General features: G+C 44.8%; 1 protein-coding gene across 4 annotated transcripts in view; it reads right to left on the bottom strand.

Moving 5' to 3' along the window:
* Positions 1-25,310, bottom strand: part of SHANK3 (SH3 and multiple ankyrin repeat domains 3) — a 1,690,229-nt gene that overhangs the window by 1,357,025 nt on the left and 307,894 nt on the right. For all 4 annotated transcript variants that reach the window (XM_029615063.1, XM_029615061.1, XM_029615060.1 and 1 more), the window contains exon 3: positions 18,141-18,624. In XM_029615063.1, the coding sequence (XP_029470923.1) occupies positions 18,141-18,401 (261 nt within the window). In that variant the 5' untranslated portion in view covers positions 18,402-18,624. The remainder of the gene's footprint in view (positions 1-18,140; positions 18,625-25,310) is intronic.

Genomic DNA, 25,310 nt, shown 5'->3' with positions numbered 1-25,310 from the left:
GTAGTCCTCACATGTGGGTGATTAGCAAGCTACAGGCAGACTCATATTTGTGTGGACCAACAGCGTACAACTTGTGCAACAGGCACAACAACTGGTGTACTGTTGTGAAAAATGAGGCAGCCTGAAAATCACAGCAAATTGGATGTGGAAGGAGTTGGGATTATACTGGAAATAAGTTCTTCAAGACGGATTGGCCAAATGCAGAGTCTTGACATCCTTCCTTGTCCAGGCAGTAATGTGCTGCAAATGTGTGAAGAGAGCTCCATGTTGCAGCTTTGCAGATGTCAGCAATCGGTACTGAACGATAGTGTGCTATTGAGGTTGCCATGGCTCTTACTGAGTGTGCCTTCACTTGGCCCTGAAGAGGAAGGCCTGCTTTTTCATAGCCAGTTGGAGAGAGTTTGTTTGCCTACTGCAACTCCTAGTCTATTTTTGTCAAAAGAAACAAAGAGTTGGGTGGATTTCATATGGACTGCAGTGCGGTCTAGGTAAAATGCAAGTGCACGTTTACAATCCAAGGTGTGTAAAAATCTCTTGCCCTGGTGAGAGTGAGGCCTTGGGAAAAAGGTGGGCAAGACTATAAACTGATTCAAGTGGAAGTCAGTAACCACATTAGGAAGGAATTTAGAGTGAGTACGTAGGACCACTCGGTCATGTAGGAACCTTGAATAGGGTGAGCATGTGACAAGTGCTTGTAACTCACTAACCCTTCGAGCAGATGTAATGGCTACTAGGAAGAGAACTTTCCATGTAAGAAATTTAACATCGCAGGAGTGCAAAGGCTCAAATGGGGAGCGCATGAGCCTTGTAAGTACTACATTTAGGTCCCATTCAGTGACTGGTGGCCATAGAGGGGGCTTAAGCTGTAGTAGGCCCCTCATAAACCTACTCACAAGGGGTTGCGCTGTTACCAGGGCATCCCCAACTCCTTTGTGGTACGCTGAGATGGCACTCAGGTGTACCCTCACTGAAGAAGTCTGGAGACCAGAGGCTAAAAGGTACCAGAGATAGTTTAATAGAGATGGAGTGGGGCAGGAAAAGGGGTCAATACCTTTCTGCGTGCACCACATGGTGAATCTTTTCCACTTAGAATGATAGGATTTTCGTGTGGAAGGTTTTCGTGAGGCTACAAGCACTTGAGAGTCATCAGTTGAAAGGTTGAGTGGTTGGAGGATCAAGCTTTCAACATCCAGGCTGTGAGGGATAGAGTCTGAAGGTTCAGATGGCGTAACATGCCTTGGTTCTGAGTTATGAGAGTGGGTGCTGTGCCCAGGCAAATGGGTTCTCTGAACGAGAGGTCCAGAAGCATGGGAAACCAATCTTGTCAAGGCCAATACGGGGCTATGAGTATCAAAGAGCCTTTGTCCTGTTGTAGCTTCACGAGAGTTTTGGCTATTAGCGGTATCGTGGGATACGCTTATAGGAGGCCTGTGTTCCAGGGGCGAGCAAAGGCGTCTATGGCTAACTTGTTTTGTTTCCTGTGCAGGGAGCAGAATCTGTCCACTTTGTGATTCAGGTCGGATGCAAAGAGGTCTATTGTTGGTTGACCCCAGCGTTGGAAGATTCTGGTCATTACCACAGGATCCAGAGTCCACTCATGGGGATGGAACTGTCAGCTGAGGTGATCTGCTACCTCGTTCTGCATGCCTGCCAGATAAGTGTGCAAGGGCCTAGGCCCAGATTTGTGCAGCTTCTTGGCAGAGGAGATAAGTGCCTGTCCAGCCCTGCTTGTTCAAGTACCACATTGCAACTGTGTTGTCTGTTTATATAACAGTCTTGTGTGAAAGGCAGTCCATGAACGTATATAGAGCATAACGTACAGCTCGAAGTTCTAGGAAGTTGACCTGAAATGTTGCTTCGAGCTGTGTCCAAGAACCATGAGTTTGAAGGTAGTTCACATGAGCTCCCCAAACCAAGTTGGATGTGTCTGTGGTCAAAGTTATTTGCAGAACTGGTTGCTGAAAGGGCAGTCCTGTTAGCAAGTTGACTTTGCTCGTCCACCAGAGAAGCGATAAACGTAACTGGTGAGTTACTTGAATCTGGGATGAAAGTGGTTAAATGGCTTGGAGCCACTGAGATTTCAAAGTCCATTGAGTTATTCTCATGGCCAGTCTGGCCATAAGAGTGACGTGGACCGTGGAAGCTATGTGTCTCAGCAACTTTCAGAATTGGTGGGCTGAGGCTGTTTTCTTTGTGCACGGAGATACAGCTAGTCTGGAGAGTGTATCTGCGCGGTCATTGGGCAGGAAGGCCTTTGCCACTGTGGTGTCCAAATCTGCTCCGATGAAAGTTAGGAGGTGAGATGGAGTCAGCTGGGATTTTTGGTAGTTGATGAGAAATCCCAGAGACTGTAGCAGATTGATAGTGATCTTAAGAGCATTGAGAGCTCCTTGCTTGGATTGGCTCTTGATGAGCCAGTCGTCCAGGTAAGGAAAGACGTGTATGCTTTCTTTGCATAGTTGGGCCGCAGCCACTGATAGGCACTTTGTAAATACATGTGGTGCTGAGGCAAGTCCGAAAGGCAGGACCCGGTACTGAAAGTGTTGATGTCCCACTAGGAAATGCAGATACTTGTGGTGATGTGGGGATATTGGAATGTGAGTGTAAGTGTCTTGAATATCCAGAGAACAGAGTCAATCTCCTTTTTGCAGAAGAGCAAACATGGTGCCCAAGGATACCATCCTGAACTTTTCTTTTTGTAGAAATTTGTTGAGATTGCGGAGGTCTAAGATGGGGCGGAGGCCGCCTGATTTCTTTGGAATGATAAAATAGCGGGAGTAGAACCCTCTGCCCTGCTGTGCCCAGGGCACAGGTTCCACAGCCCTGGCGCCCAGAATGGTGGACAGTTCTGACTCTAGAAGACTTGTGTGATCTTTGTGTATCCACAGCGGATTGGGTGGTGAGTCCGGGGGTACCATGAGAAAATTTAGATGGTATTCATGGGTTATGATGGATATCACCCATTGGTCTGTGGTAATGCTGAGCCAGATGGTTATGAAATGGTGAATTCGACCTCCTACTGGCAAAAGTGGATCTGGATTTGTGGAACGGCTGCTGTTCTCTGGATAGGCTTCAAAATCCTGAGGCTTGGCCTTTTGTGGTGGTGGCTGAGGCCTGGATGTCTTGGGCTGTCGAGGATGTGCTCTCTGAGATGGCTAGTTGGCCTTGCACGAGATGCAGGTGGGTAGTATCTGTGTGGGAGATAAAATTGTTTCCTAGGGTCCCTTCTAGTGGATCTTCTTGCAGAGGAAGGGGCCTTGGTAGTTACCATCGATAATTGTCGCAGGGTCTCATTGTGGTCTTTTAATTGAGCCACTACATCTTGTATCTTTTCGCCGAATAGGTTTTCACCGGTGCATGGCAAATCAGCAAGTTTGTCTTGGACTTCAGGTCTCAGATCAGAGGCTTTTAGCCAGGCCCACCTCCTGGTGCCGATTCCTGTCGCTGACATGCGAGAAGCTGTTTCAAAGGAGTTGTAAGCAGCACGAACCTCATGTTTCCCAGCCTCAAGGCCTTTTTGTAGTATAGCGTTGAAACTATCTTGCTGCTATTGGGGAAGAGAGTCGGCTATTCCCTGAACCTGCTTCCAAAGATTCCTTTGATACTGTGTCATGTAAAGTTGGTATGCAGCTATGCGTGACACTAGCATAGAACCTTGAAACAGCAAAATTGCTTACCTTGTAATAGGTGTTATCCCAGGACAGCAGGATGTAGTCCTCACATATGGGTGACGTCATTCACGGAGCCCTTAAGCGGGAAAAACTTCTGGCAAGTTTCTAGAAGCTTTTAACTGGCTGCCTGAGGCTACTGAGCATGCCCGGCATGCCATGATATTCCCTGCCACAGGGGTCTCACTCCAGTCTTGTATGTAGCAATAAGTGTTAGCAAAAATAAAATAATAAAGTCTGAGGCCCAACTCCGCGGGGTGGCGGGTGGGTTTCGTGAGGACTACATCCTGCTGTCCTGGGATAACACCTATTACAAGGTAAGCAATTTTGCTTTATCCCAGGACAAGCAGGATGCTAGTCCTCACATATGGGTGATTAGCAAGCTAGAGGCTGAGTCATTGTCCATGCAGGTAACCGGAATGCCGTGTTGAAGAAATGAATCAGCCGAAGATCACAGCAGATTGGATGTAGAAGGAGTTGGGATTAAACTGGAAACAAGTTCTTTAAGACAGATTGTCCATAGGCTGCATCCTGTCGTCCTTCCTTGTCCAAACAGTAATGAGCTGCAAAGGTGCGAAGGGAACTCCATGTTGCTGCTTTACAAATGTCAATGATTGGCACTGAACGAAAATGTGCTACTGAGGTTGACATTGCTCTCACTGAATGTGCCTTTACACGTCCCTGAAGAGGAAGGCCTGCTTTTCCATAGCAAAATTGTATGCAATCTGCTAACCAATTGGATAGAGTATGCTTTCCCACTGCTTTACCTGGCTTATTTGGGTCATAAGAGACAAAAAGCTGATTGGATTTTCTGATAGACGTAGTGCGATTTAAATAAAAGGACAATGCACGTTTACAGTCCAAAGTGTGTAAAGCTCTTTCGCCTTGGTGAGAGTGAGGCCTTGGAAAGAACGTGGGTAAAACTATTGTTTGATTTAAGTGGAATTCCGTAACTACTTTAGGAAGGAATTTTGGGTGTGTTCGGAGAACCACTCTGTCATGGAGAAACTTTGTATAAGGTTCATACGTGACAAGTGCCTGTAACTCACTAACCCTTCTAGCAGATGTGATGGCTATGAGGAAAATAGTTTTCCATGTGAGAAATTTAAGATCACAGGAATCTATGGGTTCGAAAGGAGAACGCATTAGTCCTGTTAAGACCAGATTTAGGTCCCATTGTGTAGCTTGGGGCCGAATTGGTGGTCTTAGGTGTGTTAGACCTCTCATGAATCTACTGACGAGAGGTTGTGTAGATATAGGTGCATCTCCTATTTTGTTATGATAAGCGGAGATTGCACTCAAATGTACTCTGATTGATGATGTTTGGAGACCAGAGTCTGATAGATGGTACAAATAGTCTAGAAGAGAAGCTGTGGGGCAAGTGAAAGGATCAATATTGTTTTGCTTGCACCAGAAAGTAAATCGTTTCCATTTGAAAGAATAATTCTTTCTCGTGGAAGGTTTTCATGAAGCTATAAGCACTTGAGAAACAGTAGTTGAAAGATTGAGTGGTTGTAAGATTAGGCTTTCAACATCCATGCTGTCAGGGATAGGGATTGAAGGTTGGGATGTCGTAACCGACCCTGATCCTGAGTGATGAGATTGGGAGCTACTCCCAGGTGTATTGGATCCCTGACTGACAGATCTAGAAGTGTGGGAAACCATACTTGCCGAGGCCAATATGGGGCTATGAAGATCATGGATCCCTTGTCCTGTTGTAGCTTCACCAGTGTCTTGGTGATGAGCGGTATTGGAGGATAAGCATATAGTAGGCCTGAGTTCCAAGGGCGAGCAAAGGCGTCTTTGGCTGGTTGGTTCTTCTGTGTGCACAGAAAACAGAAGTTGTCCACCTTGTGGTTCAGATGTGACGCAAAAAGGTCTGTTGATGGTTGTCCCCAACGTTGGAAGATTTTGTTCGCAATAGAGGGATTTAGGGACCATTCGTGCGGTTGGAACTGGCGACTGAGTCGGTCTGCTAGGACATTTTGAATCCCTGCTAGGTAAGTGGCCTGTAGGAACATTGAGTGGTTCAAGGCCCAGTCCCAAATTTGTGCAGCTTCCTGACAGAGGAAATACGAGCCCGTACCTCCCTGTTTGTTGATGTACCACATGGCTACAGTATTGTCTGTCTGTATTAGTACAGTCTTGTGTGAAAGGCAGTCCTTGAACGCATGCAGTGCATAACGGATTGCTCGAAGTTCCAGAAAATTGATTTGATATGTGGCTTCGAGTTTTGTCCAAGTTCCTTGAGTCTGAAGAGAGTGTACATGAGCTCCCCATCCCAAGGTGGATGCATCTGTAGTTAATGTTATTTGAGGGATCGGTTTTTGAAAGGGTAGGCCCTTGCGTAAATTGTCCTTGATTGTCCACCAGTGTAGCGAGGAGCGTAGTTGGTGGGTTACTTGGATCCGATAATGTAGTGGTTGAATGGCTTGGATCCACTGTGATCGAAGAGTCCATTGGGTTAATCTCATGGCAAGTCTGGCCATAGGAGTGACGTGAACCGTTGAAGCCATGTGGCCTAGTAAGATCAGAAACTGATGAGCTGTCACTTGTGGTTGTGTGGACATGGAGTACGCCAACTGGGACAGTGTTTGTGCACGGTCTTCTGGAAGAAAAGCTCGTGCAAGGTTTGTGTCCAATTCTGCTCCTATGTATTGGAGTAGATGAGACGGTTGCAGGTGGGATTTTTGATAATTGATGAGAAAACCCAGTCTGTGAAGTAACTGTATTGTGTAATGTAGAGAAGTTAGTGCTCCTTGTTGTGAGTGACTTTTTATTAGCCAATCGTCGAGGTAAGGGAACACATGAACACCTTGTTTGTGCAAATGTCCTGCTACTACTGCTAGGCATTTGGTGAATACTCTGGGAGCTGAGGCGAGGCCGAATGGTAAGACTCTGTATTGGAAATGCTGGTGTCCCACCTTGAATCTTAGGTACTTGCGATGAGGTGGGAATATAGGTATGTGAGTATATGCATCTTGGAGATCCAGAGAACAAAGCCAATCCCCTCTTTGTATGAGTGGAAGCATGGTGCCTAAGGATACCATTCTGAATTTTTCTTTCCTTAGAAATTTGTTTAGATTTCTGAGATCTAGAATGGGACGAAGGCCTCCGGTTTTCTTTGGAATGAGGAAATACCGGGAATAGAATCCTCTTCCCTTCTGAGAGTGTGGTACGTGTTCCACAGCTTTTGCTTTCAGAAGAGTAGATAATTCTGTTTGTAATTGAGGAATGTGTTCGAGATAGGTGTTTTGTGGTGGAAACTCCTGAGGGGGAGCTGTGAAGTCTAGGTGGTAACCCTGATGAACTATGGATAAGACCCACTGATCTCTTGTAATGCTTTCCCATTCGTTGTAAAATTGGGAAATTCTTCCCCCTACTGGTAATTCTGGATAAGGGTTTGGTTGGCTCTGCTCTCTGGGATGGCTTTCAAAAACCAGAGGTGGAAGCTGTTTGGGGCGGAGGCTGTGGCCTTGCAGCTCGTTGCTGTCGTTGCTGAGGACGTTGTTGAGGTCTTGTAGGCCGTGATCTAGAGGTCTGAGGGTAATATCTCCTTGGCCTGTAGAAAGGACGTCTTGTGTCCCTACGTGGCGGCTTGCGGGTAGGGTGAGATGCAGTGTCATGTGACAAAGTGGAGAGCTGCTTTAAGGTTTCAGAGTGCTCTCTAAGCTGTGCCACAGGGTCTTGCATTTTGGTGCCGAACAAATTATCACCTTGGCAAGGCAAGTCCACTAGTTTGTCCTGTACTTCGGGACGTAAGTCCGAAGCCTTCAGCCAGGCCCATCTTCGTGCACTAATGCCAGATGCTGCAGTTCTGGAAGAAGTCTCAAAAGCATCATACGCCGCTCGTACCTCGTGCTTTCCAGCATCTAGACCCTTTTGCACAATTTGTTGTGCTGCCTCTTGTTGTTGCTGAGGCAGGGATGGGAGAAATTCTTCTATCTGTTTCCAGAGATTTCTCTGGTGCTGCGTCATATACAGCTGATACGCAGCAATCTTGGAATTCAGCATGGCTCCCTGGTAAATCTTTCTTCCCATAAGGTCTAGGAATCTGTTGTCTTTCCCTGGAGGAATAGAGGCGTGCGTTCTGGATCTGCGTGATTTCTTTTGAGCAGATTCTACTACTAATGAGTTGTGTAGAAGTTGTGGTTTTTCAAAACCTGGGGCTGCTTGAACTAAATACGTGGAGTCCACTCTTCTGTTTACGCCAGGTGTTGTACATGGGTGTTCCCAAATTCTTTGTTGAAGGTGCAGTAGCACTTCATGCACTGGGATAGCCAAGTTATGTTTTGGGGGATCTACAAACTGTAGTATCTCCAGTGTCTGTTGTCTTTCATCTTTTTCAGCTTGGAGCTGAAAAGGGATGGATTCTGACATTTCCTGGATGAACGAGGAAAACGATAAGTCCTCAGGAGGGGACTGTTTCTTAGCCTGAGGCGGAGTACCTTCTGATAAAAAATCTTCTGAAGAATGCTCCGATTGTGTATCCGACTATGTGTCTGTTGGGGGCTGGTATTGATGATGTTCCAGCCTTCTAGATGGTGACACCCCAGATGGGCCTTGTAAAGGATCTTGATTGTCAGGTGAACCATCACTGACTTCACTTTCCCTTTCTTCTTCAGGCTGTGTAGGCAAGGATGCTAAAAGGTCCTGATACCTTTTTGTCAGCATGGCATGCAATCTTTTTTCAGAAGAAACTTCTGGAGCATGCGTGGAAGTGTGCTTAGATTTTCCTGATGCCTTCTTTGATGATAAGATTTTTCCTTGTACAGGAGCTCTAGATGGAGCTAGGGTGTAATGAGGTGTTAACTGTGAAGTAGTTGGCATCGAGGAAGTTAGGAAGGAAAACATTGAAATGGGAATCATTGAGGAGATGGGCCTGGAAGCCATTGTGGATATCGAGGTTTGTGAAATAATGGATTCCATCGATGGCCCCGGCATTTGGATCGACGATGAGGCTGCTGATATCGGCTGAGGAGCCGGCATCGCTGAAGAACAGCTCGGCAAATCTATCGGCATAGACAGGGTTGTTAATGCAGACGCTGTAGCCGGCATCGGCATCGAGATCGATGATGGCACCGGCATCGAGATCGAGGACGGCATCGACTCGATAGTCGGCATCGACTGGTCCATCGGCATCGGCCCGGTGGCCGGCATCGACTGAGAAGTTGGCATCGACCCGGCGGTCGGCATCGACCCTAGGGTCGGCATCGGCGATGACGCCGGTATCTTCTCTTTGAGGGCATCAGTGACAATTTGCTTAATCAAAGCGGTTAAGTCTGTCACAGAAGTCGATGGCATCGATTCCCATGCGGGTGTTACGGAGGTCGATGATAGCTTCCGTTGTTTAGATACCGGTTCCTCCGGCGGTGGCAATGGAGGAATTGAATGGTGCCTACGGTGTTTATGTTTTGGGCGAACTTCAGATACTGATTTTGACGATGCCACGGATGGTGATGGCGAAGAGGCATCCCCCGAACCCTCTGGGATCCTTTTCTTTATCAATATCTTTTTCGATATGCCCACCGGTGAGGATTTAGTCGAAGTCGTGGGAGACGGCGACGTCTGAATTTGAAAAATCTGAGCCATCTTTTCATGGCGAAGTTTCCTACCTTTCACCATCATTTCTTGGCATTGGGCACAAGATGCGATGTCATGGTCTCCTCCCAGACAGCGAACGCACTCGACATGCGGGTCCGTAATCGACATAGTCCGGTTGCAGGCCGGACATTTTTTGAATCCTGAGGTTTTCTCCGTCGACATCTGTCGATGAATTCGGACTCCCTTTTATCGAAAAAAGTATATGGTGTTTGTCACCAGCTGGTGACAGACCGAGTGAGACCCGTAAGGGGCAAAAAAACGTAATATGAACTTTATCGTTGTGAGGTAACTCACAGGGCTCCTATAAACCGCGATGCAGCTAGCAGCACGGAAAAAAGAAGACTGGAGTGAGACCCCTGTGGCAGGGAATATCATGGCATGCCGGGCATGCTCAATAGCCTCAGGCAGCCAGTTAAAAGCTTCTAGAAACTTGCCAGAAGTTTTTCCCGCTTAAGGGCTCCGTGAATGACGTCACCCATATGTGAGGACTAGCATCCTGCTTGTCCTGGGATAATTCTTGCGACCCAAGATATCAAGGAATTTTTTGTCCTTGCCAGGAGGTGTTGAAGAGTATGGTCTCAGTCTTCTGGCCTTCTTTTGTGCAGACTCAACTTCTACCGACTGATGGGGAGTTGTGGTTTTGGAATCCAGGAATATGTTGGACCAGTTAAGTTGCATCGGTCCTCTTATTCACTGGCTGAGCAGCACAAGGATGTTCCCAAAGACGATGTTGCAGATCTACTAGCACTTCATGTACCGGGATAGCCATCACTTCTTTTGGTGCATCCACAAATTGGAGAACCTCTAATGTTTTGTGGCATGTATCCTCCTCTGTAATGAGTTCAAAGGGAACAAAAGAACATGCCATGCTGGGTCAGACCAAGGGTCCATCAAGCCCAGCATCTTGTTTCCAACAGAGGCCAAACCAGGCCACAAGAACCTGGCAATTACCCAAACACTAAGAAGATCCCATGCTACTGATGAAATTAATAGCAGTGGCTATTCCCTAAATAAACTTGATCAATAGCAGTCAATGGACTTCTCCTCCAAGAACTTATCCAAACCTATTTTGAACCCAGCTACACTAACTGCACTAACCACATCCTCTGGCAACAAATTCCAGAGCTTTATTTTGCGTTGAGTGAAAAAGAATTTTCTATGATTAGTCTTAAATGTGCTACTTGCTAATTTCATGGAATGCCCCCTAGTCCTTCTTTTATTCGAAAGTGTAAATAACTGATTCATATCTACTCGTTCAAGACCTCTCATGATCTTAAAGACCTCTATCATATCCCCCCTCAGCCGTCTCTTCTCCAAGCTGAACAGCCCTAACCTCTTCAGCCTTTCCTCATAGGGGAGCTATTCCATCCCCTTTATCATTTTGGTTGCCCTTCTCTGTACCTTCTCCATCACAACTATATCTTTTTTGAGATGTGGCGACCAGAATTGTACACAGAATTCAAGGTGCGGCCTCACCATGGAGCGATATAGAGGCAATATGACATTTTCTGTTTTATTAACCATTCCCTTCCTAATAATTCCCAACATTCTGTTTGCTTTTTTGACTGCTGCATCACACTGAGCAAACAATTTTAAATTGTCTGACATTTCCCTAACAAAATTGGCAAAGGAGAGATCTTCTGGGGGAGATTTTCTCCTTTCTTCTGGAGGAGATGGTTCTGATAAAATATCCTCCGTGGATGTGTCGGTGTCAACATCTTCCCATGTGTCAGAAAAGGTCTCTTGTTGAGATCCTGAAGGAGGGAAGAAGATTGGTACGGTAGGGCTGGTTGGCACTGATGGATCCTTAGATGGCCTCGATGGAAGATGTGGTGGCACCGATGCGAGTTTCAGCGGCATTGATGGAAAATGAGGGCCTCTCGGTCCTGAGAGCCCTGATGGACCAGGCATCGGTTCAGGCATCGGTGACAGAGAACTGGAATCCGTGCCTTCATTGTCTGAGGACCCCGGAATGGGAATCGGGGCTTTCAGAGGCTTTGCAGGTTGCTTTGGCATCAGTGGCCCGGGTTGTGTTGGAAGGGCATGGATGAGTGTATCCAGCCTGGTTAGCATAGGTGCAAATATCGATGGCTCCGGTGTCAGTGCTGGTATGGGGGCCGGCATCGATGGCTGTAGGTCTCGGAGAGCATCGAGCACTGCCTGGCGGATGAAACCGTCCAGTTCCTCCCTGAAAGCTGGTGTAGATATCGCAGCTACAGGGGGAGGCAGGCTAGGCGCTACTGCACCTTCACAGGGACTTGTAGGGGCTCAATATCCGGCACCGATATTGGTGGGGATCGCCTTGGTTTTTCAGGTGTAGAGGGTGTTAAGGGCTTCTCTACCTGTGTCTTCTTCACAAGCGGCTCGATAGCCATCGAGGCTGATGTGGTGTCGGTCCTTTCCTTGGTCCAGTCTTTCTCCAGCACCGAGGTAGATGATGTAGGTGCCTTAGACGGAGTTAGTGACGGATGGTCACCGCTGCCCTGGTGCTCCCAGTGAGGTTTGATGACTAATTTTTTCGATGCTCCTGCAGTGACGATTTGGTGGACATCGATGGAGTCAACTTGATTTTAAACAGAGTCTCCATCTTGTCAAGACGAGCCCACCTACCCTTCGGAGTCATATGGGCACAACTTGGGTAGTGAGACACGTTGTGTGATAAGCCGAGGCACAGCACACAGACATCATGTGGGTTGATAATCAACATGGTTTGGGGGCACTCCGGACATTTTCTGAAACCTGTTGCCATAATGGCAGAGGTTGAGGCCCAAAAGCGGTCGATGGCCTGCGGACACTGAAAGAGGTGGGCATGGGAATCGACCGGCGATAATGAACTTTACTCACGAGTGATGGAAAACGCTATCACGATGGGAGACCCCTATGAAGGAATCTTTTTTTTCTTTTTTATTTAAAATTTTTATTATCTAATATAATGGAAAGCTTACAAACAGTATGGTAAATAGAGATGAGAACAGCAATACAAACATATAGGCAAATGCAAAACGTTAGTTCTGCTTCCTTAGTAGAAAATACATAACAGTTCCAGTGCAATAACTTTTCCTCAGGTTAACATATATCCAGATATAGAATTGCCATGTCCCACTCTTCCCTAGTAATCCCCCCCTACCCCCCTGCCCTTGCCATTTCTTAGACTCTCCTCATACTATCAGTTATGCTGTTCCATCTGGGCTAGGTATTGAATCAGCGGTGTCCACATCCTATAAAATTTGCATAAGGTGTCTCGTCTATGGGCCATTAATTTCTCCATGTAATGTCTTTGCCTTCATTTGCCGTAGAGCTGCATGAGTGTGGGTGGGTTTGTACATTTCCACTGGGCAGCTATCACCAGTCTGGCAGCAGAAGTAAGATAATAAAAGATTTTTTGTTGTTCATCATCTAAATCTGAATAAGGGAATCCAAGTAACCTGTACTCCACTTGTAAGGGAACTTGAACTCCCCACACTTTATCCACTAATCCTTGACAAGCACTCCAAAACCCCTGCAGCTTGGGACATTGCCACCACATATGCCAATAGGTACCTCTCTGGGAACACTGTCGCCAGCAATTATTTTATTTATTTATTTATTTTTATTTTTTCTATACCGACATTCCTGTAAGAATATACAAATCATATCGGTTTACAGTGTAACTTCAACATTTGCTCAAGGGCGGTACAAGGAACATTGGTAACAGTTAACAGTGGAAAACAGGTCAAAAACTTATCTTAACATATCATAATAATATAACTCGTCTTAACATATTATAAAGTAAAATGGTGGCAGGTGAGCGGCCTGGGCACCATTTGGCCACTCTCACTGGGGAATAGTGCCAGTGATAAAGAAGTTTGTATCTACTCTCCATCATGGATACGGACATTGAAAATTGGCCTAACGCCTGAAAACACTCCTCCCAGTTGTTGCGGTCCCAGTGAGGGCCTAAGTCCAGATCCCAAGCCAACAGATGGGTTGCTCTCCCATCCGTGTTGTGTATCAATAACCGGTAAAGCTTAGAAATCCCTTTTCAAAAGTGTCGTGCCTGAAGGCAATACCCTTCAAACATCGAACGTGGACTGGATAAATCAGAACCGGGCCCTGGGGATCCCAAAAAGTGTCGCAGCTGAGCATTTGCTAAAAAATCAGTGGTAGGTATCTGAAACTTGTCCTGTAATTCTCTAAAGGGAACCATCCCTTGGCACCAAACCTGTCCTAAATGTGTTAACCCCTGGGATTCCCAGCGTTTAAACGTCAGGTTTTTCTGTCCCTCAACGAAGTCCCGAAAGTATCGGATGGGGGACAGGGCAGAGTAATGTTTGCTGCCTATCAATTTGTGTTTCCATTTTTTTCCAGACCATCAGAGAGGTCTGGATACTTAAAGGAAAGGTTTTCAATAAGGAATCTTTTTTGAAGTAAAATTGAAGTTTATTCCGAGAGGAAAATTGTGTGAGAAATTCTCACAGAGCTCCTAACTGCGAGGCAAACTGCAGCATGGAAAAAAAGAGACTGAAGGGAGACCCCTGTGGCTGCAGGGATCATGGCATGCTGGGCATGCTCAGTGTGCCAGTCAAACGTTCTAGAAACCTTGACAGAAAAGTTTTCCGTGATAGGGCTCCGTCCAGTGACGACACCTACATGTGAGGACTACCATCCTGCTTGTCCTGGGAGAATAACACAACACCAGTGCTTTAGGAACTCCAGTAGAACAATGTGGATAGAATGGGGTGGGGAGGGAAGCCAAAACACCAGTGCTAAGAATTCTTGTACTGAACAAGGGGCCTAACATCAGAAGAAGAGCCCTATGTCATCTCAAAACCTCATCCACTACAGCATCTGGATTATTCTTATGTTGTCCAAGGGAAAGGTGTCACAGTCTACAATCTAATTTTCTCTAGGACCAATACAGCTACTAAAACTCTGTACAAATGAAATAGTGAAACCATGAGATTTCCTGTTTATCTCTTTCTAGTCAAGCCTCCCAAAAGTCAGAAAGCTTTTAGTGAATAATATCAAAGACTCCCCCCCAGGAACTGAAGCCACTTCCAAGAAACAAGAGTTATGTTTCCCACTGGACCCAGAACAAACACAAACAAAAGAAAGCAAGTCAAAAACAAGGCCAGGGATACTGTAAATGTACATTAAAATGTGCACCTATTACATGCTTTCCAGGACATCTCTTTCACAAAACTGGGTTTACTGCTGCAGTGAACGCTAACCTAATGTTAACACAGCCTTAGTGAACAGGATGTACTATGAGTGTTTACATTAATAATTGGGTGCCTGTCCCCCTGCTTGTGCCTGTGAAAGATGACCTTAAATACTGTGTCAATGATTCTGCACACAAAGGACCATCAGCAAATCCAGCTCTACAAGAATCAATGCAAAAGTCTCTGAATGAAAGATAATCACATAGTAGATAAAGGAGAAGGTGTTACATAGTTACTATGCAGTTCAAGCACCTTTAACAAGGGCCTGACTTTTGGCCTAGAAATTGTATCAGAAACAGCAATGGTCGTCAGCACATACACAGCTAAAACTACTTCTGTCATGCATGCAAGTGTTAAATTTACCCTTCAGACGTTAATATTATCATTGCCATACTGAAAGTCTTGATGTGAAATGCTGGGGAAGAAATTATAATATTGTTTCTTAATCTGAAAGCCTAAAGGAAGAACAACCACAATGACAGGACCATAGAGGACCCTGGTTAGTGTGCACTTGCAACTGAAATGCCAACTCAATGGAAGCACATGCTTTATCCAACTTTATAATAGGTTGGTGCGACATTCTCCCATCAGAGATCAGGACAACTTCAGTAGGAGCATCAAAAAGCAAACTGGTCAAATTCTTAGCTGCCAATAACATTAAGACAGGGATGTATGAACAGCAAGATTGCCAGTAGGTGTCTTGGGTGCTCAGAAGACGCTGACCATATTGAGTCATACAACTGGACAGATTAGTGTCTTCACTCCTTTTTAATGTCTGTGAGATCAGTGCCACTATAAATATGTACCCTGTTCAATGCAGGAAGATTTGAATTCCCACCTTATTGCATTAACCTATTGTCTCTTAGAAAACCTGAAAGAGTATCACAAACCGGAGACAGAAGGAACTGCCAAGTATCAAAACACATGAGCAGAGGGGAGCAGACACAGAGACCAAAGGATCAGCAAAGAAGTTCAGCAAGCCAGGTTTTCTGCTTTCAAAGTTAAATGCTGAATACCTGCAATGAATGTGAATAGATGTATGATATTTACACCTTTATTTTGAATACATTCACTGATTGTACTTACAATAGCTACTATCATATTTCCAGCATTGTAATGCTTTCTGTGCTTGTTGGGAAGGAATGTGATATGAAATTGTCCCTCATTCCAGCCATGGACTAAATAGTCAATTTTACAGTTTATTTAGAGCAGGGTTGGCCAATTCCGGTCCTTGATAGTCACAAACAGACCAGGTTTTAAAGATATCCACAATGAATATGCATGAAAGAGATTTGCATGCACTGCCTCCATTGTATGCAAATCTATGTATCTCATGCATATTCACTGTGGATATTCTGAAAATCAGACCTGTTTCTGGCTCACGATGATCAGAGTTGGCTTCTCCTGCTTTAGAGAGTTTCCTACAGCAGGTTGTGACTCGAAAACTGAAACCTGTACAAGATTTCAGTTTCTTGAAATTAAGATCTTTTCTTGAACCTACAGTTTTAAACTATTGGTTTTCCTGTCTTTTTGCTGAATTCCTGTTACATAGCTTTTTCATTCCTAATTATCCTTTCATTTTAGATCATGGATTTTATATTTGCCATTTTGAGAACTTAAATAATTGAAAAGTATGACCCTCCTTCTTTGATATAAATAACTGGTAGGGCACACAGCATGCCAGCAATAACCCACAGCAGGGTGTACATTAAGAGATGTCAGTGCACAAAGTCAAAAGCTTGAGACCTTTCAACACCTGAGAACTTCACTGGAAATCTTTAATGCTCATTTTAGAGTATGCAATTACATTTACAAAAAGGTGCTGGGACTATAGTATCCCTTCCCTCCACCACACATGCATTGCTGAAGCTACCTCACCACTGGCTGATGCCTCAAGAAACTTTAAATAGGCATTTGTTCAACAGAGTTCAGGTTAAAGTAACTGACAATTCGATATACAACTTAGCTGCATTGTGAGACTAGAGTTCAGCACCTACAGAAAATGCATCAGTACTAGATGCCTGCAGTGTCCCATCAGTTTTGTAAGGGATGAGCAGAGCATCTGCAACAACACAACATTTCTGTTATGTATGGGATGAGTGTCTGCAGTGCCCCGGAAATGCATTCAAAGTATTTAATGGCATATTTTTACACTTATAAACTGTTCTGAGAACTGAACACATGCACGTTTGCTTTCAACGTTCAGATATATTACAATTCAAATTTAAAGTGGGTACCAGCATTAATTTTACCTTCTGATAATAAAAATTTCACACCAAATTAGAAATTATTATTCCTATAAATGTTAGAGAAGACCTTCGCAGGATTGGGGGACAAAAGCATACATATACAATGACTGAATCGGGAAAGAAGTGTACAAAGTGTAATTGGGTCAGGGTTCATAAATATACTATGTCTAGGCTGGGGGAAGGAGCATAGCTATAATATCATCAGATTAGGGAGGGATGTACAGAAGTAATGTGACTGGATGGACAGAGTGTAGAGAAACAGTGTTAAGTATCAGGGAGGGATATAGACATATAATATAACTGGACAGAGGAAGGGTATATATCTATAGTGCGAATGGGTGGGAGAATGAGTGTATAGATATAGTAGGACTGGGTAAGGAACAAGTGATGTATAGATGTAATTTACCTGAGATGGGAGACTCCCACCATAGCAGTGCATTACACTGACTTCCAATCATATATACCTACAACTTCTCGCTGCATTACACACACACACACACCCTTAAACAATGGTCGATAGTACTCTAATGTATACCTATATATTTACAGTCCATAACACTGGCAACCATGAACAGTACTCTCATATATCCCAGTACTCACATTGTATCACCCCATATATAGTACCTTCATATACACTCAGACCCTCTCACTATACTACACTGACCCCCACAGACCCTACTCCCTCACACTGCATTACACTTACCTCAGTGCTCCAATAAACACTTAAAGTGCATTACCTTATCTATATACATAGTATTCTTCTATACAGTCACACCTTCATACTGTATTACACAGACCTCTAAACACAGTCACTCCATATATACTCATACATACTTCTTTCCACACACGACTCACACGTACATTCACTCCTTCCCCATATATATTACCCTCGTATACCTTCACACTGCATAAAGCTGCCATTATATATTATCCTCAGATACAGTCACACCCTCACACTGCATTATGCTGACCTCTCATATGCTGTCCACTTTCTACATATATTGCAGTCCTTGGCAGATCTGCCAGCGAGTGGATCTCGGATTATGGACACATCCCTTCCCCCAAAATAGCCAGTTTGCCATGGTCCATACCTTCTTCCTGCTTCCCCTCCCCTGTTCATCAGCTTTCCAAGCTGCCTCAGCTCTGACAAAGTTTATCCAGACAGGCAGCCCTGCACTTATTCTTCCCGCATACGTGCTGGCCAGCCATAGCAGGGAACGGGTTAATCACCAAATGTCACATTTTCCTGGAACAGCCAACTTCTTTCTGTCCATTGCCTTCTCCGGTGCCTGCAGTGTCCCCCGCTAACTGTCAAGGCCGCCCCTGCAGTGGCCAATCACACTGGCCAGGCAGCTTGTGTGTCTGAGGCGAGCGCTGCCGCTGCTGCTGACTGCCGGCTCTAGCATACACACACTCACCGTTTGCTGGAGGTCTGGGATCCCGATCCGAATCACGATGGCATTGGCCGCCGGCTCCTCCATGCGTCCAGGCGACAGCAGCTTGTCGGCGCTGCTCGGGCTCTTGATGGTGTCGTAGAGGGTGTCCGAGCTCTCCGCCTGGCTCCCGTTGGCAGCACAGTGCTGCGGTGTGTGCGGCTGGGACTGAGACGGTGGTGGCGGCTGCTGGTGCTGCTGCTGCTCCGAAGTCTCATGTTTGTTGGCGGCTGGACGTAGAGGCATGCTCCGTGCGAGAGAGTGAGTGTGTACGAGAGCACTTCAGAGCCCAGGCATCACTGCACTGTGAGGGGGGAGAAAGGGGGGGGGGGGTGGAGGAAAGGGAGGCAGATAAACAGAGAGGGAGGTTGAAACAAGGGAGTTCAGCAAAGAGGGAAAGGAAGGAGAGCAAACATACACGAGAAAGGGGTGAAAGTTATAAAGTTAAAGAAGGGGGAGACGATTGTGACTGATGAAATTGGGGAGGGGGGGGGGAGAAAGAGAGAAAGAAGAATTATTATATCTCTAAAGTCACATAAAAAAAACCTGAACACTTATGAAATGTTAATAGTTTCAAAAGAGCAGCAGTTATTGAGATGACTCCCGAAAACCTTTTCCCCAACCCCAAATTCCCAACTCATAAACTGAGAAAAACCCGATCTATGCAGGGAACAACATGGTAACAAGATCTCTTTGTTTGATCTTGGTATGTTCTGATTTTAAATTATTCAAGGGCAGCCGGATGGCTCTGCAGAAATGTCATTGTAAGCTACCACCATTCTAAGGAGAGCTGAGTGTGTGTCTGACCAGTCACGTTTCAGTCTGTCCTTGGCTGTCTATCCATTCATACTTTGTGTGTGTCCCTATTTTTATTTTCTCAGTTTGTCAGTTTCTTTGTGACTGCATGTCATCTGTCTTCCTATCAAAATGTCTCTCCTGTGACTGAAAGACATACCAAGAGACAATCTTTGATTGTCTCTTTCCTGTTTGTTTTTTTTTAATGTTTGTCCATCTTTTCCTGTCTGCGAAGATCTCTGCTATATAAGGTAGTAACATACTAATTGACCATAGATAAAGACCAATGGGCCTGTACAGTCTACTCAATTATTCTGGTCTACACTGCTAAGGTTCTATCCCAGCTGCCAACCTTAGAATCCTGAAGCTTGTGAATATTTATGCATTTCTGTTTATTTCTGCCTGTGCTATGGATGGGTGCATATGTGTATGCATGCTTTCTTGGCTTTGTACATGTTTTTGTTTGTCTGTCTCTGAGTGTGTGTAGCTTTTTCTCTCTGTGGACCTTATTCAAAAAAGATTTATTTCTGTAGCCACAGAATGAGAAAGAGTCCTTTATGAATGAGGCCCTATATGTGTCTATTCTGCCTGAAGGTATCTTTGTTCGTCTTTTTGTGTGTGTCCCCCTGGATGTGTGAGTGTCTCTAAGAGGGACAGTTTTCAGTAGCTCATGTTTTTGCAAAGTACATGGCTCCATTTTTACTCGCAAACCTTTTAGCCAGTTTTCAAAGGGAAAATAACACAGACAGTTTTCCCTTTGAAAGGGGTACATGGATACAAAAGTGCTCATATACTTTGCACCTCCTATTTTTTCTGCAGGCTGCATGTACATTTGAAAATCCAAATGTATATTTGTCCTTTACTCCCCTGATTGAAACACCCCCCTGCCCTATTTCCTCTCCGTCCAACCCCCTCCCCTGGAAACCCTCTTTTTAATCCATTTAAAATTAGGAACATTGTAAAAACCCACTTTTACTTTTAGCCGCTTTGAGGACTGAGGACTATTTTCAACCAGAGTAATCTAGCAGGGTAACTGCTTAGTTGCCTAGCTGTGTCCCTTTGAAAATTGTCCTGCCTGTTTCTCTTTCTGCCTATCCATCTCTTTCTCAGTCATGGAACATATCTGAGGATGATTTTCAAACAACCAGAGACTCTCCTGTGTTTCTTTACTCCCCTCACTAGGGGGAACTCCATGAAGTTAGCATGTGGCACATTTAAAACTAATCGGAGAAAGTTCTTTTTCACTCAACGCACAATTAAACTCTGGAATTTGTTGCCAGAGGATGTGGTTAGTGCAGTTAGTATAGCTGTGTTTAAAAGAGGACTGGATAAGTTATTGGAGGAGAAGTCCATTTCCTGCTTTTAATTAAGTTGACTTAGAAAATAACCACTGCTATTACTAGCAACGGTAACATGGAATAGACTTAGTTTTTGGGCACTTGCCAGGTTCTTATGGCCTGGATTGGCCACTGTTGGAAACAGGATGCTGGGCTTGATGGACCCTTGGTCTGACCCAGTATGGCATATTCTTATGTTCTTATGTTCTCACCATACTACACAATGACACATGAGCAGCCCTTGTTGATCTGGAAATGCACATACAGATTCCTTCCCCTGAAAGATTCTGGGAGTGCTCCTATAGCTCGCCTTTTCCCTCTGGCCCCCCCCCCCCACCCCCACCCCTGATATTTGGGGGTTCACTGACTTCCCCTAGGGGATTCTCAGGAGTGCCTGCATATCTTACTTTCCCCTGGGGTACTCTGGAACTGCCTGTATAGCCTCTCTCCCCCCTGGGGATTCTTGTGAGTGACCGTATAGCTTCTCTTATGTCTCATATTTTGCCTTTTGGCAGACAAATGTGCTCTGTTATGGATCTATCTGTTTGCACCTATGTGTAATTCTGCAGTTCTAGTTCTCCTTGGCTGGGCACTTCAGAAAAGCTATCTTCAAAGAGGCGTTCTCCATTGCACTATACACAAAGCCCATTCACTGTCAGTTAGAGCCTGTTTATCACAATTTATAAAACTCATTTATAAACCATGCAGAGCTGACATATCACAAGGAGGAACAAAGGAGAAAGAAAGAGCAAGCAGAGAGTTAGGGAGAAAGCAAAAAGAGTAATAGGGAATGAAACAGCAAAACAGATTGGAAGAAATGGAGAAAGAGAAAAAAGCAGATAAGATGGCAGAAAAAGTGAGAAATAGATAGTGCAAGAGAAGGAGGTAGTCATCTAGAAGAAAAACTGTATGTAGGAGTTGAGATGCACTACTCTATATTTATGACATAGAAACATGATGGCAGAAAAAGACCATATGGCCTATCTAATCTGCCCATCACTACAACTAATACAGCTTTACAACCCCAACCATTCCTTCCGAAATCCCTTATATTTATTCCATGCTTTTTTAAATTCAGATACTGTTCTTGACTCCATCACTTCCACAAGGCTGTTCCAGGCATCCACTGCCTCTCTGTAAAGAAATATTTCTTTCAGTTACTTCTACCACCTTTCATTCTCATCCCATGACTCCTTGTTCTAGAGCTTCCTTTCTGTTAAAAAGGCTAGGCTCCTGTGCATGGAAACCTTAGTGGTATTTAAATGTCTCTATCATATCTCCCTATCTCTCCTTTCCTTATGAAACACTGCTATCCCTCACCCATCTCATTAGCAGCCTGTGAGGGGCAATTACCCCAACTAATTAACCCAACATTATATGAAATAAAACACAAAGCATTGAAGGATGTGAAAGCTTAAATCCACAAGTACTATGCATATCTAAAGTAAACAGAACCACCTTGTCATTGTCCTGCCCTGCCTTGCCCTGCCTGGCCCTGCTTGCACTCTGGTCCCTTGTGCCTTCTCCCTGTCCAGTCCATTTGTCTCTGCATGACTTCCTGATTCTAACCTTGCTACAGACTTGTCTACTCTTGTTCACTGCCTGCATTGCCTTTGGCCTGGACCTGGATACCGTTGCTTACTGCCTGCCCCAACCTTGGCCTGCACCCAGATATCATTGCTTGCTGCCAGCCCTAACCTTTACTTGCTACTCAGTCTTATCAAACTGTTCCTTACTGGGCTCTTGCCTAAGCCTTGCTGGCCCCGGAACCCAAAGGCTCAACCTGCAGGGAACGGAGCTGGTAAAGGTGAAGCCCTAGAACCAGCCCCAGTAAGGATGTGTCCATCTGCTGTTGGAGTGGACCTAGTAGAATCACCTGCTAGGCTGCATCAGCCATGCCACAGCCCAAGGGCTCACACTCGTGACAGACTGCTGAGGCCATGAACTTGGTGGACTCGTTCCCAGCTCAGGCTATCTCAGGGTTTGCTCTGCAGGTCCAGCAGCAGCAAGACTAGCTCAACCGGATGATTGGCATTCTCCAAGGCCTTGCAGCTAGTATGGATTCCGAGCATGTTCCACCATATGCACCAACATCTTCACCCATCACACCAACTGAGCATCTGGGACCTATGTCCCATCTTACACTGCCACCCAGGTATGAAGGAGACCCTAAGGTCTGCAGGGGCTTCATTATGATTCATATGTTGATTGTTCACAAAACCCTACTGTTCCCAACTACTATCTCCATTTGATTGTAAGATAATTGCATATGTTGGATGATAATTGCAGATTTGTAAACCGTTATGATGGCTCTACCGAATAACGGTATATAAAACCCTACAAATAAATAAATAAATAAATAAAATTAACCAGTGCAGGATGTACTTCAAATTACGGACTGCCAGTCTCCCTTCAGACCTAGCCAAGGTAACATTTATGGTCTCTCTCCTGGCGAGGCTTGCCCTAGCCTGGGCCTCACTTCTATGGGAACAGAACAACCCCCTGGGAGGATCTGGATAATTTCCTAAATCTATTCTGGCAGGTATTCGATGAGCCTAGTCAACCCTCATCTTCGGCCACTGAATTACTTTGCATCAGGGTACCCATCCTGTGGGAAACTATGCCATCCAATTCTGAATGCTGGCTTTGGAACTCTAGTTGGGCCAAGATAGCCTCACTGCCATCTTTTGGCAGAGTCTTGCAGAATGCATCAAAGATGAGCTAGCGAGTTGGGACCTGCTGCCTACACTAGAGAATCTCATTGCCATAGCCATTCAAATGGACCTCCACTTTCAAGACTGGGCCTGAGAGAGGGAGGCTTCCTATCAGCACTTCGGGTTGGTGCCCAAATTTCAATGGCCTCCAGGCCTGCAACTGACACTCCATCTGTTCTTCTCTCTGAAGAGCCCATGCAATTCGGCAGGGTTCGGCTCACCAAGGAAGAGAAATCAATATTGGCAGCTCAACCGCTACCTCTATTGTGCCTCACAGGGCATTTTGAGGGTCATTGTCTCAAAAAGGTGGGAAACTTCCAAGCCTAGGGTTGTTTGGAGAGTCAAATATTCTTATTTTTTTACGTTCCCTGGAAGAACACCGTAAGCATGTGAAACAAGTACTGAAAATGCTCTGGAAGAATCATGTGTCCGCCAAACTTGAAAAGTGTACCTTTGAGCAGATTGAGTTATCTTTCCAGTCATGGCCTATGTATGGATCCAGGGAACATGAAGGCTATTCAGGACAGTCCCCAACCAGTGGGACTCAAAGCTTTGCAGAGATTTCTAGGCTTCACCAATTACTACCGACAGTTCATACATTGCATTGGCAGCTCCCATCACAGCCCTTACCAGGAAAGGTGCTGACACAAGGAACTGGGCTGAAGATGTTACTCTAGCCTCAAGCAGGTCTTCCTCAAGGATCCCTGCCTCCAACACATGGATCCATCTAGGCTCTTTATCGTGGAGTTAGATGCTTCTGCCACTGGGCAGGGGCCGGCCTTGCTGAATATAATGATAACGGAACTCTCATGCCTTGCTTTTTTTCATCCAAAAAGTTCATGCCCACAGGAAAGAATTATACCATTGGAGATAGAGAAGTTCTGGCAGTGAAACTGGCCTTGGAGGAGTGGCACCATCTACTTACTGGAGGGAGATCAGTCACGATCTTTATGGATCATAAAAACTTATAATATCTCAAGCAAGCCCAGCAGTCAAACCCATGTCAGGCTCAATGGTCTCTGTTCTTTAACCACTTTGACTTTGAACAAAGTAAGAACCAGAAAGATGATGCCCTCTCATGGTCTTTTGAAATGGAGGATGTGCAAGAATCCTGCAAGAATCACAATAGCCATGGAAGTTCCTGAACTACCAGGGAAAATAGTGGTTCCCAAATGCTTCCGGGAGAAAGTAGTTAAGTAGGCTTACGATTCCCACATGGCAGACCATCCTGGAGTATCCAAAATATGGAACTGCTTCTCCACCACTACTTGTGGCCACAAATGACAAACAATGTACGGTGCTATGTGGAGTCTTGTCCTAACTGTAGAGTTAACAAGAGCTCCCACGCTTGTTTTTGGGAGCTGTTACAGCCATTGCCAGCCCCCAAGAAACCATGGACCCATGTAAAAATGGATTTTGTCACTGACCTTCCTCTCTCTATTTGGGTTGTGGTAGACCAGTTCTCAGAAATGGCTCATTTCATACCACTCCCTGGGCTCCCCTCAAGCTCCAGAACTGGCCCGCCTCTATTTTCAACAGTGATACTTAATCCCACATAAAATTCACAAAAATGATTTATGAAAAAATCTTACAAAAAATCTTGCAAAAGACTTTTTCAAAAAGAACCTTTTTACAAAAATGCACTCAACATAATTGATTAAAGGACCTTCATTTTTAGGGCCATAACATCACAAACCTTGCAGTGTCATTACAGATTGTGTCACTTGCAAGTTTCGGATTTGAACTCTGATGGTTTGATTTGACTGCTGACTTTATAAGTAATTAGTTTTTACATGTATAAAAAAATGTGTATAAAAAAGTGAGTTTTTACAAATATAGGCCAATGGATGATATTTTATGGGGCTAGGCAATGATATTTTTGCCATGTGATGCTTTGTGATGTTATTGCCCTAAAAATGAAGGTCCTTTAATCATTTATGTTGGATGCATTTTTGTAAAACGTTCTTTTTGAAAAAGTCTTTTGCAAGATGTTTTGTAAGATTTTTTCATAAATGAATTTTGTGAATTTTATGTGGGATTAAGTATCATTGTTGGTTTAACTGTTTTTCCACATTAAACTTTTTGATTTAGATTATGCCGCCTCTATTTTCAACATATTTTCCATCTCCACAATTTACCCATACATATTCTCTCCGACTGAGGAGTGCAAGTCACTGCAAGATCCTGGAGAAGCCTGTACAAGAAGTTTGGAATTTCTTTGGACTTTTCCTTGCCATACTACCCATAAAGTAATGGGCAGATGGAAAGAATTAATCAAATCCTCAAGGAATTCCTAAGGGCCTATGTAA

This window comes from Rhinatrema bivittatum, chromosome 9, assembly GCF_901001135.1.
Source record: "Rhinatrema bivittatum chromosome 9, aRhiBiv1.1, whole genome shotgun sequence".
Taxonomy (NCBI): Eukaryota; Metazoa; Chordata; class Amphibia; order Gymnophiona; family Rhinatrematidae; genus Rhinatrema; species Rhinatrema bivittatum.
The sequence above is the reverse complement of the archived record's forward strand: the minus strand, read 5'-3'. Positions and strand labels throughout refer to the sequence as shown.